This window comes from Bos mutus, chromosome 7 (genome assembly GCF_027580195.1).
Source record: "Bos mutus isolate GX-2022 chromosome 7, NWIPB_WYAK_1.1, whole genome shotgun sequence".
Classification (NCBI taxonomy): domain Eukaryota; kingdom Metazoa; phylum Chordata; class Mammalia; order Artiodactyla; family Bovidae; genus Bos; species Bos mutus.
Window position 1 is genome coordinate 12441157 of NC_091623.1, and position 18638 is coordinate 12459794.

Below are 18638 nucleotides of genomic sequence, written 5' to 3' on the forward strand. Positions count from 1 at the left end.
CGTTTCATTTTCTACTGGCAGAATCTATCGTTTTAATACACTGAAACTTTTTGTGTACAGTCTAATGTTAACATTTGAGGGGGGAAAAAGGGCCTGTTTTTATCCCCCCTCCCCAGCCGTCTCTAAAAATTCTCTGCAGTGGCTTCTTCGGAACAGCTCAGCTCATTCAGTGGCTGTCCCCTCTCCTAGCACACACCAGTGCCTGCTCCTCCAGCACTGTATACACACTCGATACACCTCCCAGAATCAGGAGCTGTCACTCCTTGCCTCACCCCCTGCCCCCGTGGAAAAGCTTTTCTAAGCGTGTATATAGGCTTCTGTAGGAAGAAATGTAGAAGGCTTTGGAAAATTACCATCGTTTGGGTTTGTGGGGAGATGTTGCCTAATACAAGGACGGGAATGTTGTTCCACGTCACGCTGGTGAGCTGCCTATTATCCGGAAGGGGTAGCAGACAACCATCAGAGAATTCAGACTAACTGAAGAATCATCCTCCTTGTTTTCCAGACAGTTGGTTATGAAATTGGGCCGAAAAGGAAATAATTGGGAAATTTAAAGTTTTGTTCTTTTTGTTTTTTGTTGTTTGTTATGTTAACCATTTCTAGAGCATTTACTGTATTTTCCAAGGCCTGGGTAATACTGGTTTTTCTATCAAGAAACTCTGACCATGAGTGTTAGATTTCTTGATTTCCTTTAATAGATTGCCATATTTTGATTTTGAGTGGTTCATGTTATTGGCTCCCACAAATCATTATCACTTCTCAGTTTCTAGACTATCTCTTTTCTTCTTGCCACAGCAGTTTTCTTGACAACTCAGTTAAATTTGGTTACTTTCTGGCTTCACTTCTTACCTACACCTCAAAGGACCCCATTCTGCGTTGGCAGAAGTCTCCATCTCCCTCCATACTGGCTATGTGTCCTTGATGTATCTCTATGTCAGCACAAAAACTGATGGCAGCCACAGTGGGAGGCCTGGAGCTTACACAGCAATAAACATGGGCAGCCAGCACGTCTCGTGTCTCAGTGGGAAGAGGCTGGGGTTTAGAATCCAATGACCTCACCATAAATCCTGGCTTTGCTCTTACCATCTGTGACCTTCAGTAACTATTGGACTTCTCTGAGCCTCAGTTTCCTCATCTGTGAAGACAAAGAATCTGTTTTATACAATTGTGAGAATTAAAAGAAGTAACACCCAATGGTTCTCAATAAGTTTTGTTTTAAATTTAGTATATAACCATTTCTTCAAGAATCTAAACAGCACATATTTTTTTAAAAATCCATGAGAACAGTTCAGCTGACAATCTTAGTCAAGAAAATCTTACTGATTTTCTTGAAAGGTGAAAGCAAAGGGAAGATATTGATTTTGCCATTCTTCATGTATTTTTCATCACGAATGATGATATAGACCTGCTGAACTTCTTTTCCTCATTCTATTATTTAAGGATGTGTTTATTGCAATTAATCGCACTTAGAAAAAAATCTCAGGTTAAACAGAGTAAAGAGAAGAACTTAACAACTTGAAAGATAAGGACACACTTATAGACAAATTTTTAGAAAAATCTCACTATGTAGAATTTGTTCATTGCCTCATCAGTGTCTTGCCCTATAACACCTTTGAGAAAGGGCCTTTCACATTTCTGGCCATGTGCTTTGAGTGGGAGCTACCTCCTCCAGACACACACACACACACACACGCATCTCTCTGTCATCTCTGACACCTCCCCACTATTGCCATAGGGATCAATTTGAGGAAGGCATATGATGCAGTCAATGAAACGCAAAGATATTTTAGAGGATTTCTAGGTTACACATTTCTTTATCTTTAGTGGAAGCTACCAAAAAGAATGCCTTGTCATCCTCTGGATGCTGTTATATGAGGTAATATGATGATATGATTAACAAGGCCTTACCCATTTTTGCTACCTGGAAATGAGAGCAGAATAAAAGCACTGAAGAGAAATAGACGTGGACCAGACTAACATGTTCTCTGAATCAAACAGGATCTGAATCTAGAACTATCCCCAGTATAAAACAGCAATTCCCTTTTAAGCCAGTTTTGTTGCTGGTGAATTTAAGGTTCTCACTTTGTTGTGAAAGAATTCAGAAATGAAATGATAGGTAAGAAGTAGATTTGTTTAGAGAGAAACACACTCTACAGACTGTGGGCCACCTTAAAAGGCAAGAGCAGCCCTGAAATATGGTGTGGTTAGTTTCTATGGGCTGGGTAATTTCATAGGTTAATGAGTGGGAGGATTATTACAATTATTTGGGGGGAAGGGGCAGAAATTTCCAGGAGTTGGGCCATCGCCCACTTTTTGACCTTTTTTGGTTAGCCTCAGAAGTGGTAGGTGTGTCATTTAGCATGCTAGTGTATTACGGTATCACAATAAGTGTCTAATGAGGCTCAAGGTCTAGTAGAAGTGGGATCTTCTGCCATCTTGGACCCAGTTGGTTCTACCAGTCTTTGTCATGTCCTTGGGCTTTGTTAGTCTTTTAAAGGTTGTGACCTGCCCCCTTCCCTCCTGTTTCAGTTTGAATTGGGTGTTCTGTCCTTTTGCAAACAAAAGATTGCCAGGAAAGAGACCATTAAAATGGGAGTAATTGAACGTACTGGTATATTACTACAGCAAACATCCTACGATGTACGAACTAAGGTTCAATTTCTGTTAATTGTAGCTGTTATTCTAGATTATCTCTCAAAAATGAGTCTGTCAGTTTATAGACTGAGGGAATGCTGTTATCATGATGTTCAGCACAGTGTATGTGCAAATCTGCTTGTCTGCATTAGTTTTTTTTTTTTTTTTTTTTAGTTTACAACTCATAAAGCCCCTTCATAACTAGGAAAATATTCTAGACTTGGTTCAGTGGGCAATAGGGAGACATTAGAAGTACTTGGTGCTGGAGCAATAACAAATTAGAGGGATATTTGCAGTTACTGTTGGAGAGACAGTGCCTTGCTCATTTGCAGGATTTCGAATTACACATCTTTGGTGTTTTACTTGTTTGAAGGCTGTCTTCTCTCCATTTAAAAAAACCAGCTCATGAGAGCAGGGGCCACATCTCTTGTTCACCAGGTGAACATAGATATTATTCACAGGACAATGGACCTGTGAACACAGATATTCAGAACACGACTGTCAATATATCTACACAGCACCTGGAACATAGATATTGATGAGATAACTGAATTATGGATGAGGATGAATAGAAGGCAGAGAGAATGGGGAAACAGGAACATGTAGGAGATAAGAAGCTACAACCCATGTGTGAAGTGCCTAGATGCAGGGTTATAGCAGGAGACTAGAGAAGAAAGGCATCAGTCTGACAGATGCTACCAAAAAGTTAACAGTGTTTGTTGACTGAATGGGAAAAACCAAGGAAATACAGAGAGGAGTGAGGTTTCCCACCCAAGAAACAGAAACCGTGGCTGTTCCATTAACTAAAAGGCAAGTTGGGATGGGGAGGAGCATGAGAGAAAAAATTTTTTTTTTATTTCTGGATATTTTTTTATGAGAGAAGAATGTGTCATTCATATGGAAATGTAAGAAAGATTTCTTTCAAGGAATGAAGGATTTGGGGAAATGATGGAACTCAAGGTGTCAGGTTGGAATATGTAGAAAAACCGTGGGAGAGAATTATGTCCCCAAAGGAGTGAGAACTGCTTGGAGTCAGCTTGAGAACAGACCAGAAACGGAGGAGGAGTATCCTCTGCTTGTTCCTTCAGACTTGTTTCAGAGTAAAGAACAGACTTAGTTTTCTAGAATTTCTGGGAAATTAATACAGGTAGTTTAAACATAATACTCATAATCAGATTGTCCATATTAGTCACTTTCAGACTTTTATTGCAACCCACTCTTAAGAAATACAGTTTACATTTTGACCCACACATGCACACACACACAATTGGTATAAGATTTTCTCTGACGAATACGCACTCTCACTATATACAGTCTACTCAGTTTTCATCTGTTTCATTGTTTAAAGCTGGCAACAACCCACTAAATTGATCTCACTCCCCATTAATAGATCAAGTCTGGAAGTTTTAAAAGCCCTGGTCTATGTGAAGGTCACATAAGAAATGTAATGAATTTGATGAAAGTATACATTTTGAGAAAAATTAAATTCTGATTAGATAAGAGTTTTTGTTTAAAATCCATTATCATGTAAAACTCTATAATGATGCTATGTTCTTATAGTTCTTCAAAATTTAGAAAGAATTAAAAGGAAAGCACTTACTTTTCCAAAACATTCAAATGGATTCTTATCTTGGAGCTTTAATAGTATTTACCAACTTGTAAATAAAATTTAAAGTCTGAACTTTGGATGCAGGCTATGAGGTGTAATTAAAAGCACTCTGGCTTTGGAAGTGGACAGACCTGGGCTCAGGTGGTGGATCGGCCGCTTATTTTATTGTTCATTTATTTGTTTATTTTGGCTGCTCTGCATCTTCGTTGCTGTGCACTGGCGCTCTCTAGTTTCGGTGTGCGGGCCTCTCCTTGCACTGGTTTTTCCTGTTGCAGAACATAGGCTCCAGGACATGCAGGCTTCAGTACTTGCAGCTCACAGGCTCCAGAGGTCAGGCTTAGTAGCGGGGCCTATGGGGTTAATGGCTCCACAACTTGTGGGGTCTTTCCAGACCAGGGGTCAAGCTGACATCCTCTGCATTTAGAGGTGGATTCTTAACCACTGGACCGACCACCAGGGAAGCCCCTGCACTTATTAACTATGTGACCTTTGCCAAGTTTCTTAACCTCTCTGAATTCCTGTTTCTTTGTCTGTAAGTGGGGAAAGCAACATTTACTCTACTCAGTTGGTCTTGTTGCTGAAGAATTCTTGTTGACCACGTTACTTAAATGGCTTCCCTTGAGGCTCAGCTGGTAAAGAATCCACCTGCAATGTGGGAGACCTGGGTTCGATCTCAGGGTCAGGAAGATCCCCTGGAGAAGAAAGAGGCTACCCATTCCAGTATTCTGGCCTGGAGAATTCCATGGACTGTATAGGCAATGGGGTGGCAAAAAGTTGGACGTGACTGAGTGACTTTCACACACACGTAGTACTTATGGCCCAATACTTGTTACTTGCTGGGCAGGCAATAAGTGGCAATTGTTATTATGACAAGGGCTAAAGTACAGACTACCTGTAAAGCTGCTAGCACAGTGCCTGGCATAAGGCAGCAATAAATATGGATGATCTTTCTATGCCAACAACCAAAAAAGTAGAAATACAGTTGTAAGCCAAGTATGTAGAAATGTACAAACCAATTATATGATTTTATATTACATACAATTTTTAAAGAAAGATATTTACTGGATAAAGTAAAGCACATGGATAACATTGATGTTATTGGAGAGATTGAGTCTCATTTGTATAACATGAGAAATTATTCTCCACTGTTGTGGCTTTTTTCTTAATTCCCCCACCGATGTAATCATTAAAGTGATCTCAATGCATTCATTCAATAAACCTATGTTTATTAAGACCTGCAATGCCAGGTACTGGGGATAAAAACACAATAAGAAACAGTTTCTAGAAGTGTGGTTAAAATAAACAATAGTTGGCATTTACTTTTGCTCCCAGGCACCCCATCCCCCTGGACCACTGCCATCAGCACTCTCTCTGTGCTTTTTGGGTCTTCCTGACTGACGTTCCACACCACGTCAGAGGATGGCCTAAAGATGCTCTGTTGGTCTTCACAACAGCTCTGTGGTCCACTTCTTGATGATCTACTTTTCAGGTTAAAATACCTCACCATGTTCAAGAATTCCTTGTTTTTTTTTTTTTTTTTTTTGGTCAATTTGCCCCTGGCAACGTCAGGGTAGCTCTAACTGAACAAGCCCATAGTCCACCTACATGCCATCTTACTTCCATCTCACTGTTATTTTACTTGCCTCTTACAAAGTAGGCAGTGAAGTTAACTATCACATCATTTGAAGAAAAAAAAGGAAAGTTTTCCTGCTTTCCTATATTTTAAAATGTCCTTGCATCCCTCCTCACCACTTTTACTGTCTGCCTGCCCGTGATAGATCTCATATCCATAGTCATCATAGTAATATCGTGGGAAAATGCCCTTAATTCACATACATAGGATCTGCAGACACTTTCTGATAGATTTCATTGGGAGGAATGCAGTTTTTGTTAAGAAAAATAACTGCTGAGTGCCTGTGTGCAAAACTGAAGGGCCTACAAAGATGCCTGAGATAAAATCCCTTCACCAGGGAATGTATAGTTTAATGAGAGAGATGTCATATGTACCACCAGCTGTAAGGGAGAGAATGACTCATGAGGTGTCTGGGGGAAGGACCATAAAGCTGAATCTCATTCTTAATTTCACACACACGGTGATTTGCTTCTTACCACTTTTCTAGATGACTTTTGTTGCCCAAATTAGCCCATCTGACCAGTGCCTACAACTGAAAAAAAACCATGCATGAATTGGAAAGACAAGAATTTCATGGTGGCGGTATTTCACACGTGTGATGTTAGTAAAATAAAACCTCCTGGCATCTGTAGAGTTTGGTTGGGCTGTCACACTTGAAAAGGGAAAGATTTGTAAAACTCCACAAAGAGGTTCTGTTTGGTTTTACAAAAAGTGCCTTAAGAACCCCTTGGGGGTGGATCCATGACTATAGGACAGATTGGCTTCTACTTGGGTATCACCACCAATTGGCTGTGTGGTTCATGTTTCAATTTGGAAATAAATATTGCTCAAGCAGCCCCCAGCTTGTACAGTGGCTTACAATAAGGAGGAAGTCTAGCAAGTTGCAAAAAATGGTTGTTCTGATCAAAGAGCTTTAAAGTCTGTGAAAAATGGGCGTCTTTCATTGCTTGATCAACAGATGGACATCTTTGATCTTAGAAGTACTCTTATCAATTCTGTTTAAACTGCCAATTTAGAAATTCCCGACACCAGATACATAAACCATCTCTCTGAGGGGATATCTCCAGTAAATCCTGAAGGTCAAGTTTTATTAGTGGAGTTACAGCTTACTCATGAACTGAAATTGCCTTAACGGGACTCTTACGTGCTAAGCTGATACATGGGATCTTGATGTAATTTTGCACATGGGTTCATGCTCCCAATCAGAGCACCTATCTCCCCTCTTTCCTGTTTTCTACCTCTTTAGCTCTTTGTATTGCAGCTGATTAGGGCTTTCCTGATGGCTTAGCGGGTAATGAATCCACCTGCAATGCAGGAAATACAGGAGATACAGGTTCAATTCCTGGGTTGGGAAGACTCCTTGGAGGAGGAAATGGCTAACCCACTCCAATATTCTTTGCCTAGAATATTCCATGGGCAGATGAACCTGGTGGGCTACCATCCATGAGGTTGCAAATTTTCAGATCTTTTTACAGTTTGCTCCTTTCTTTATTTAACTGGGTCTAACCGTGTTTATTTATATTTTTCTATCCATGTTTTGGGCTTCCTTTGTAGTTCAGACAGGTAAAGAATCCACCTGCAGTGCAGGAGACCCAGGTTTGATCCCTGGGTCAGGAAGATTCCCCTGGAGAAGGGAATGGCTACCCATTCCTGTATTCTTGCCTGAAGAATTCCATGGACAGAGAAGCCTGGTGGGCTATAGTCCATAGGGTGGCAAAGAGTCAGACACAGCTGAATGACTAACAAATCTGTGTTTTAAACTTCAACTTGTCTATTTTTCAGCAATAATTTAAAGAATAATTCTGTTAATTTGAAGACATTTTATGTGGATCTTATAAAACTTAAAATATTTTAAATTCTTTTCACGTGTTTTTAGTTCACACTTTTATATCTTTAGTCTTTATAAGCATCCTAATTTAGGATATTTGAAATTTTTGGTAGTGGTGGAGGGGTGGGATGAGGTGGGGAGTTCCTGATCCCTGTGTCTCTGGACCCTTGTTTATGGTGGATGGCTTATTTGTTTTGTGCTTTGGAATTGTGAGTTTTTCTTAAGGGTCTTTCTTGTTGGTCATCCAGTAAAGGCTGAGGGTAAGCTCATGTCTCTCTGGAGAGGTTTGTATGCTTTTGTCAGGGCGCCAGAGTTATCGCTGGCCATGGCCACCCAGTAATGGTTCATTCTGGGCTTCAAACCTACCTGAGGTGGGCCTGTGGTTACCTATTCTCGGCAGGGGGATTCACTCCCCTGAGATCCAGGCTAAAATAGTCAAGTTTCTTAACTTCCTCCTTGTGCAGGCTGGAGAATTTCTTTTCCTAATCCTCTCTCTCTTGGGCAGAGGGGGTGGTCTGATGAGAATTCCAGCTTTATGTGGGAGTCAGTTCTAATTCTGTCACCCACACTTCCTGAAGGCCCTGGGGCTTCTTCTCTTGAGTCACGTGGATTTACAATCCACATCTCCTGTTAGCAAGGCTGGTAACCTACTCTCCTCTCAGAGCAGTCGTTCAGAGACTTAGTTCTTGTTTTCAAGTCTCTCTGTGTTTGACTCTGGAAAATTCCTTATCTTCTTGAGAACTCAGCCATGCATTTAAAAAGATAAGATATTTTCCCCAGAATTTCTAAGATTTTAATATCAAAAAGTTTTTGTTTTGTTTTTTTAAATATCTATTTTACCAAGAGCACATCAGCATCCTCTGACAGTGTCTTCTAGTGGGTGGAAGACACCTGTCCACGTTCAAAGAGGAGTATGGAGAAGGGACCTCTGCCTTTTAGAAGTGCATGCACTTTTTGGTCCAACTCATTGGTAGGCTCTGAGGACTGTCCATTCAGTCTTTCATTCAATCACCCTTACCTTTATAGCACATTCAGTAATTACTGATTTCCTACTATACAAGCTTGCATTCATTTATTCAGCAAACACATATTGTGTCTAGCTTCTGCTACATGCCACATAAGTGCTCACGCTCAGCAAAAACATACCCAATCCCTGTCTTCATGGAGGACACAAATACTGATCAGATAATCATATAGATAAAATGCATAAAATTGCAAATATGGCCAGTGTCCGGAAATAAATGTGCATGTTGTTGTGAGATGTGCAATGACGGAGTTACCCAGTTCAGGCCCTTAAGGGCTTTTTTGGGGATGTGAAGTAAGAGTGGCTTTCACTGAGTGAAAAGCGAAGTGATAATTGGGTCAGATATGGAGCAGAATGTACAAAGACCCTGGGGTGAGGATGAGGGACTGAAGAAGGGTGGTTAATTGGAAGAGGAAATTGTGAAAAGAATAAGGTCTCAGAAAAGGCTGGAAGGGAGCTGAGAGCCGAACCATGGAAGATGCTGAAGGCTGTGTTAAGGAGTTTTGTGTTTATCCCGAGAATCATTAAGGGCTTTAAACAGGGCAAGGGCACATCTAATTTGCCCTTTGGAAGATCCTTCTGACTTTAGAAAAGAGAAGAAATTTGAGGAGGCAGGCGTGACAGTGAGGCTAGTTAGGAGGCTGTTGTCAGGAGACTGACTAGGAATTGCTAGAGCTCAGTGCCAGTTTTGGCTTTGTAAATACAAAGACATGGACAAAACTGAGATTTATTTAGCAGGGAGAACTATTGAGGAGAAGCAGAGAGGCAGGCCAAGAACTATTCCAAAGTTCCAGGCTTACATAACTGGATGGCTGGTGGTGGTCCTTTACTGAGATGGGGAACACCAGAAGAGAATAAGGTTTGCTGGAAAGGCCAGGGGGTTTCCTTTTGCATGTGTTGACTTTGAGGTTTTTGAACGATCTAAGAGGCAGTTGGATTCATGGATCCAGAGTCCAGAGAAGAAAACTAGGGATGTAATTATGAGAGTAATTTTTTATAGGTGATTATTAAATGAGATTTCCTATGGAGAGATGATAAGTTGTTGTTTGTTCAATTGCCAAGTCGTTTCTGACTCTTTTTGACTCCATGGACTGTAGCATGCCAGGCCTCCCTGTCCCTCACCATCTCTTGGAGCTTGCCTAAGTTCATGTCCATTGAATAGGTTGTAGAAATGTGGAGGTTATTGGTGAGTTTAGTGGGGGCTATTTTGGTGGTAAGAAGGGATAAGAAGCTAGGAGTAGGATGTAGAGAGAGTAGGAGATGAAATGAAATCAGTGAATGTGGACAACTTTTAAGAACTTTCCCAGTGAAGTTACATGAGATTTGAATTCATTTAAAAAAAAATTACGGCAGTTATTTATTTTATTTATTTTTTTTGACCATACCATATGGCATGTTGGATCAAGGTTCCCTGACCAGGAATCAAACTCAGGCCCGCTGCAGTGGAAATGCAGATTCTTAACCACTGGACCACCAGAGAAGTCCCCTTGAATTCATTTTTAAAGGAAACAAGTCACTTAGTTATGATTGGAAAGCAAAATCTTTTAAAATAGAGAATCAATAGAAAATATTAAAATAGTTTCTTGATAGTGAAGAGGTGGCCAAGGTGGAAACATAGGCTGGCACAGAGATGAAGACTCTGACCCAAAACTGAGTTGTAGTAATAGCTAACATTTATTACGCTCTCACTGTTTTCCCAAGTGCTACTCTAAATGCTTAACTAACTTAATCTCCAAAAAGTCTCTGCAGTTGATACACTCATTCCATTCAGGACATGAGGAAGCTGATCACCAAAGAGGAGCTGTAACTTAGGTCGTGGGAGGACAGGGGTTTGAACCCAGTCTGGCTGTGGAGTTCATGTTCTTACTTCCTTGTGTGCTAAGTTGCTTCAGTCATGTCCAACTCTGTGCAACCCTATAGACTGTAGCCCGCCAGGCTCCTCTGTCCATGGGATTCTCCAGGCAAGAATACTGGAGTGGGTTGCCATGCCCTCCTCCGAGGTATTTTCCTGATTCAGGGATCGAACCCAAGTTTCTTACGTCTCATGTGTCGGCAGGCGGATTCTTTACCACGAGCGCCACCTGGGAAGCTCTTTCATGTTCTTAACCACTGTGCTATACCGCTTCTCAATATGTGAGTGCACAACAAAGTATTTATATCATCTGTGAGCCAAGGTATGAGCTTGCTGCTGCTGCTGCTAAGTCGCTTCAGTCGTGTCCGACTCTGTGCGACCCCAGAGACGGCAGCCCACCAGGCTCCCCCTCCCTGGGATTCTCCAGGCAAGAACACTGGAGTGGCGTGCCATTTCCTTCTCCAACGCATGAAAGTGAAAAGTGAAAGCAAAGTCGTTCAGTCGTGTCCGACTCTTTGCGACCCCATGGACTGCAGCCTACCAGGCTCCTCCATCCATGGGATTTTCCAGGCAAGAGTACTGGAGTGGGGTGCCATTGCCTTCTCCGAGGTATGAGCTTATCCATCTGCAAATATTGAAAATACCTGTGGTTATATGACTCTGGAGCAAAAGTATAAACTAATGTTGGCTCAAATACTTTGTTAAAACTCCTTCTTGGCTTTATGTGATACAACAGGACAGCCGTAAGTGGAAATGTCACTAGACCATCTGTAGCTTTAATCAGTGGCCATTAATAAATATGTGTACGTTATTCATTTAATTGTACCTATAACTATGTGGTGAGCTCTGAGGGCATCATAGGTAAGTAAGCAGAATCCACGACCAGCTGAAGCCACTTACTCCTCTGCCAAGATGTGTCATTTGTGAGTGGCATTAAGCAGTGTCCCAAAATAAGTGACCTTTTCCAGGTCCCCGGGGATTGGCTTTAACTACAACATGTGTGTTTCTTTTCCTCCCAAGGATTTAACAACTCCGAGAGAACATGCGACAAAGAGTTTATTATACGTAGAACAGCCACCAATCGAGTACTGAACGTTCTCCGTCACTGGGTCTCAAAGCACGCACAGGTAATTGAGTAGCCTCGGTAATTACTTTCAAGGATTTTTTTAAACACCAGCTTTAAAAATCATTAACAGCACCTCCTGATGCTTTCAAGTAGAGTTTGAAACCTTGGAAATAGAGCATGTTGAGGGGAAGAAACTCGAAGGTGGGCCTGCAGGTCAAAGCAAGCAAATGTGTACCACCACCATCGAGTGGTTCAGTTCTTCCAAGGGCAGGACACAGGAAGTGGGGCAGGACTCCCCTTCTCTCATCTCTGTGGAACAGCACCCACTGTGGCTGCCAGCTGTCCCCTGCCACCTGGGAGCGCTGTTCACAGGGCCCTGTCTCTAAGTGGAGTTGGGTCAGTTGGAGTGGTACCTTATGGAGGTGAACAGCAGGTGCCCCTGAAAGCAAGCAGCATTCTCGTACCACACACGGGGGTGTTTCCTCAGCCTGATTCAGAAGACACTTTTGCCTTCACACCCTTTGATGTTTTGTTTCTAGTACAGTTGACTCTTAGTTGAGGCATGTGGGATCCCGTTCCCGGATCAGGGATTGAACCTGGGCCCCCTACATTTGGAGTGTGAAGTCTTAGCCACTGGACCCCCAGGGAAGTCCCAACTCTTGAGCGACGTGGTGGTTAGGAGCGCCAGCCCTCTGTGGGGTGGAACACTTGCGTGTAGCTTACATCTGGCCCTCCGTACCCGTGGTCCTGTGATGTATGTGGTTCCTCCACATCCACGGATTCAACCAACCTCAGGCTGTGCAATGTGGTAGCGCTTACTATTGAGAACAGTCCTCATACAAGTGGACCCACACAGTTCGAGTCTGTTTCTTAAGAGTCTACTGTATTCTGTTGTTAAATTGCATCATGCTGACAGGACGCCTACTTGTTTTCTATTTGTGCGTATTCAGTGCAAGCTTATAGACTTCATATCCATTTCACCATTCCACAAAATAAAGCAAGGGCCCCCTTCGCCTCACTGATTCAGGGCATGAATTGTGCCAAACAGTGTCCCCGCTTTTTCAAATAAGCAGTGGGCCTTCCTGACGCAGGCTGGCTAGCACCCTGAAAGGGGAGTTGTGGAGAGAGAAGGGGGCCCTTCATGGCTCAGATCAGCACATGGGAAACATATGAAGTGCGAGTTAGCTAATGAGTAGAGGGGAAAAATGCAAGGAATTCCCATGCCTCACTTCATTATATTCTCAGAGGCTGTCACAGGCCTACTGCCCGGTCCTTGGTAATGACCGTTCATCAGAGACAGTCTTGCGAGGGCCAGGCTCCTGAAAACCCTGTGGCAGGACAGTTCACTAACTGGAACAAGTGGGATGTGGACCTTACCACTAGCTGGCCCATGACAGCTCCTAAATAGTAATTAAAATAAAAACAAGTACAGCACGTCAGTAAAGGCTGTAAGCACTTCATCTTGTACATCTTAGATAAATAACAATGGATCCTATATGACTCAAATTCAGAGAACCATCCTTAGCTCGTTGGAAATGTCTGGTCTCTCTTTTCCACAACCTCAGTGAGCTGCTTTGAATCCCTTTTGCTTCACTGCAGATAAAACATGTAGTGATGTTTCTCTGCCACCTGACCATCCATCCTGTCATCTCTGATTTTTGACTCAGAGTCTTGGCTTCTGATTCCTGAGTCTGACAGTGGCTTGGAGATGCAGAGTAGTTTTGATAGACAAAATTGAGCAGATGCTGTGTGGTTTTCTTCCCCAATCAGAGCTTTGGCCCTGCATGTTCATGCCAAGACTTGCAGTCACAGCACCAGTCACAGCCCAGGTTTCCCTGGTCCCAGCTCCTTCCTCTCCTCCACGTCTTCCCTCAAAAACTCTAACCCCACCTCCCTGTTAGCCTCACTTTCCTTTTATCCCTTTTATCAATCCCCAGCACCCTCTTCCTCTAATGATCTCAAACAGGGGTCCCTCAAAATTCACGTATAATACTTAGAGTAGCTAGAAAAGTACCTCAATTCAAGTTACAGTAGACTGGGGTTGTTTTACTTTTGGTAATGACAGTTCATAGATAGAAGAGATTGGTGTACTAAATCCATCACTTATAATTAAGAGATTTATAGTAAAGTGTTATCATCTGACTTAACAGCTACATTATACATGCAGGTATACATGTGTGCATACAGGCAATATCAGGCTGAATAGCACCAAGCCATTAGCTACTGGAATGGAAAATGGATTGATATGAAAGCAAGAGTCTCTTAATTCAGATTGTGTCCAAATGGCCTTTAGTTCTAATCCAAAAGCACCCTAGATAGATAGAAGGAGATGATTGATAAATAGATGTTGTTGTTTAGTCACCAAGTCTTGCCTGACTCCTGTGACCCCATGGACTGCAGCCCACCAGGCTCCTCTGTCCATGAGATTCTCCAGGCAAGAGTACTGGAGTGGGCTGCCATTTTCTTTCCCCAGGGGATCTTCCTGACTCAGGGATTGAAGCCACGTCTCCTGCACTGGCAGGCAGGTTCTTTACCACTGAGCCAACAGGGAAGCCTAGATAGATAGGTGGTCAAACAGATGACTAAATGCAGCAGGTGCAAAGTTTCGTCTGATGCAGCAGACTCCTAGGAGGAAGATTCTGTAAATGGAAAGGAGAGGGTACGAAAATTTACTGGACACCTACTCTACAGGCCAACTCGAACTTGCTGTCTATATTGTCTATATCTTACAGTTGAATCCCAGATATGAAGCACCGAAAGTCACAGCACTTCTAAGTGGTAGAACCTGGACTTGAACCAAGAACTGTTGAACTCCAGAGCTCAAGTCCTAGTCCCAGAGAGTTGAGTCTGCCAGTTCGGAGTGAACTTGGCTGGAAAGGCAGCCACAAACCTGAATCCTTAATTAGAAAAGCAAAGGCAGAATAAGAAATGGTGCATGGTTAATTTCCTAGGAAACCCTTTTCCCCTTCCAAGTGTGGGTGAAATGGACTAAAATGAAGCTGTCATCTTGGAAATAAAATCTTCTATGTGCAACAAAAAGCACCCTAGGTTTTAGCTTTTATTTGGACAGTTCAGATACTTTGCAGCCTGTCACTTCAGATGTGCTTATACATGGGAAAGCACTTTGCAGTCAATTTTAGCATCCCAGACCCTCTCTACATCAAAGTGGTACATCTCTACACGTGTGGACAGTAAAGCTGCTCAGGTATCCAGTCTTCTCTCCTGTCAGGATTACTGTATAAAATTTAGACCCTGATGTGCCAAAGGCAGTCCTTACCACTCACTCACTTGTCTTTTCTTACTTTGCCTGCTCGTGTGAGTGCATTGTTGTGATGTGTGGTTGGTGTCGGATTGTCCTGGTATAACTTCATCATGTGCACGGCCTGTCACCTTCCTCATTCAAGTGAGTTCTCCATCACCATCTCAGTCAGCGTGTGAGGTGCAGGCGTTTCCATAGCATTTCTGCTTATTGGAAAAGAGCTTTAGGACATTTTTTTACTGGCTTCAGTGTCCATTTTCCCTTCCTCGCTTTACTGCCTTGCTTTTGGTGGGACTTGAGCCCAGGCCTGTCCATTTCTAAAGCCAGAGTGCTTTTAATTACACCTCATGGCCTGGATCCAAAGCTTAGACTTTAAGTTTAATTACAAGTTGGTAACAACACTTCAAGCTACAAGAGAAGTTGGTATTTGAATATTTTGAGAAAGTAAGTACTTTCGTTTTAATTCTCTTTTCTGAATTTTGAAGAGCATGATAAGAACTTAAAGCACTGTTTTAGAGTTTCATATGGTAATGGATTTTAAACAAAATTCTCTATTTATCCAACTGGAATTACAATTAAAATGTCATTAAGTTCAATTTTAATGACATTTTAATTAAAATGTCATTAAAATTAAAGTGTTTTCTTTCCCCAAATTCATTCTATTTCCTATGCGATCACTACACAGACCAGAGCTTTGTAAAGCATTCAGTCATGACCACTTAATGGAGAATGGAATCAATTAATGGGTTGTTATCAAGAGCAGGTCAAGGCAGGCTCTTAGTAATGGGCTGGTAAACAGTTCCAATAGACAGACCTGGTTTCAGCTCATGGTCCTGGAGACCACATTGTGTGCCCACCACCTCCTGTCACCACTGCAGTACCACCCGAGCCAGCCACCACCCCAGCCAGCCACCACCCGAGGAGGTAGGTGCATGGCCCCCGACTTGATAGACCCCCAAGCAAGGTGACCACCATGGTCCTTGAAGAAGGATTAACAGCTTCAAGCCTTTATCCAGGTTTCAGTTTAGTTCAGTTCAGTTCAGTCTCTCAGTCATGTCCGACTTTGCGACCCCATGAATCACAGCACACCAGGCCTCCCTGTCCATCACCAACTCCCGGAGTTCACTTAAACTCATGTCCATTGAGTCAGTGATGCCATCCAGCCATCTCATCCTCTGTCGTCCCCTTCTCCTCCTGCCCCCAATCCCTCCCAGCATCAAGGTCTTTTCCAATGAGTCAACTCTTTGCATGAGGTGGCCAAAGTATTGGAGTTTCAGCTTTAGCATCAGTCCTTCCAAAGAACACCCAGGACTGATCTCCTTTAGGATGGACTGGTTGGATCTCCTTGCAGTCCAAGGGACTCTCAAGAGTCTTCTCCAACACCACAGTTCAAAAGCATCAATTCTTTGGCGCTCAGCTTTCTTCACAGTCCAACTCTCACATCCATACATGACCACTGGAAAAACCATAGCTTTGACTCTCCAGGTTTATTTAAAGGTATTTACTCTCACAGACAGAGAAGGCGATGGCACCCCACTCCAGTACTCTTGCCTGGAAAATCTCATGGAAGGAGGAGCCTGCTAGGCTGCAGTCCAGGGGGTCGCGAAGAGTCGGACACGACTGAGCGACTTCACTTTCAGTTTTCACTTTCATGCATTGGAGAAGGAAATGGCAATCCACTCCAGTGTTCTTGCCTGGAGAATCCCAGGGACAGGGGAGCCTGGTGGGCTGCTGTCTCTGGGGTTGCACAGAGTCGGACACAACTGAAGTGACTTAGCAGCAGCAGCAGCACTCTCACAGAGGTAATGGGACTTGAGACTGCTGGTCAGAAAACGAGCTCTAGTCTGACTCTGTCAGTTAACCCCCATATTTGAGGGGTTTTTAAAAATTAATTAATTAATTAATTTGGCTGCGTTGGGTCTTAATTGTGGCACACATGATCTTCATTACATCACGTGGTATCTTCCATTGTGATGAACAGGCTCTCTCTAGTTGTGGCCCACAGGCTTATTTGCTCCATGTCATGTGGGACATTAGATCCCCTGACTAAGGACTGAACCCATGTCCCCTGCATTGCAAGGCAAATTATTAATCACTGAAGTGAAGTGGGGAGTCCCGCCAGAGAAATCCCCTGTCATCTTTGTTGTCTCTGGTTTTCACATCACAAATGAGGGGCTTGACAAGAGGATGTTTTTCTTATCTGATTCATTCAGTACCAGTTGAGCCCATTTAAGGAAGAATGCAGCACTATTGTGACAACTTGACTGTTTTGAAGTAGTAGCTTTATAAGAAAATTAATGAGTTGAACGCATTTCAAAAAGCAGCACAGCATGCTCACAACTGCATTTTTCCTCACATGGTAGACTAACTAGGGGGCACCATTGCAATTTGTAGAAAACAACCACAGTGAAACAGCAAGATGCAAATTTGTCTACAAATAATCTAGAAAATCGAGTCTTCTATAAAGTATTAGAGATCATGCATTTATTTCTCAGTTCTCATCAAAGGTAACTCATGTTGGCAGATACTATTCTGAACTTATTTCAGGAGAAATAAAGAACTGCAGAATTACAGGTATGGGTCTCCAGAGAAATAGAAACTTCCCTAGGATGTCACCTTCAGCTCTCCCCATCCCCCCAAATGTAGTGTTAGGGTGCCACTTCCTCTCCTAGACTTTTCTTTAGTATTTGGTAAGGCTAAAATGTTTCATATTTTCCTGATTTTAGAATTTCTCACCTGTGAATATACTCTCCCCTAATTTCTCCTCATCTTGTCATGCTTTTTCACTCATTTTTCTCCTTCCATGTTGAAAGTGAAGCCACAAGACGAGCTGAGTTTCTCACATATGCACTTGTCTATGGATCAGCAGCCCAGAGTTGGTGGGGTGATGGGGGCTGGTGGGGGGCCAGGCTGTGTACTTCTTCCAGCTCTGCCATTGTGTCTTCTCTGGGTCCCTGAACTGGTTACTCAGACTCTCTGGGGGCTAATTTCCTCTTCTAAAAAAGAGAACAGCTATCCATGTTTTCCCTTACCTAAGACTGTGGTGAGAATTAAAGGTGATGTTGAATTAAGAAGCATGAAGGACATAAGGTACAACGTAGGTACAGCCCCTTCCAGCTAAGGACAGGAGAGATGTACATTTCCTCTCCCTCCAACCAGCCCGGAAGCTCCCTCCATACAGGGCGCCTTGCCTCATTCATCTTTATATCACCTTTCACTGGCTCTGCAATGCTGACTACGTGGTAACTGCCCAGTGATAGCTGTTGAGTTTACACTTTAATGTTGCTGTTGTTCATTCTCTCCAGAAGGTCATTTTCTAGCCTTTAAAGTTTCCCAAGTCAGCCAAGGCAGAGACTACAACCACTAATGGAAATCAAGGCTGTGTGTATAGAAAGTCTGAGTAGACAAAGTGTTTTCAACTGGGTGTCCACACCCTCCTTGGGGGTGTCATGCTGGGCAGCCTTATGTGTCATTCACACAATTCCTGATTACAAGGTGTCTGCAGGTTCCTGGACTGCAGAACTTTAATTTTTTTTTTAATCGAAGTATAGTTAATGTACAATATTTTATAACTTACAGGTGTACAATAGAGTGATTCACAATTTTTAAAGGTTATACTCTATGGTTATCTTAAAATATTGGCTATATGCCCCATGTTGTACAATATATCCTTGTAGCATATTTTACACATGGCAGTTTGCGCCTTTTAACCCCTCACTCCTATATCGCGCCT

The 18638-nt window shown here is 42.6% G+C and overlaps 1 protein-coding gene across 3 annotated transcripts in view; it reads left to right on the forward strand.

Annotated features, from left to right (window-relative positions):
* RASGRF2 (Ras protein specific guanine nucleotide releasing factor 2) overlaps window positions 1-18638 on the forward strand; it is a 263109-nt gene that overhangs the window by 199698 nt on the left and 44773 nt on the right. For all 3 annotated transcript variants that reach the window (XM_070373066.1, XM_070373065.1, XM_005904542.2), the window contains exon 18: window positions 11601-11707. In XM_070373066.1, coding sequence (XP_070229167.1) covers window positions 11601-11707 — 107 coding nt within the window. The remainder of the gene's footprint in view (window positions 1-11600; window positions 11708-18638) is intronic.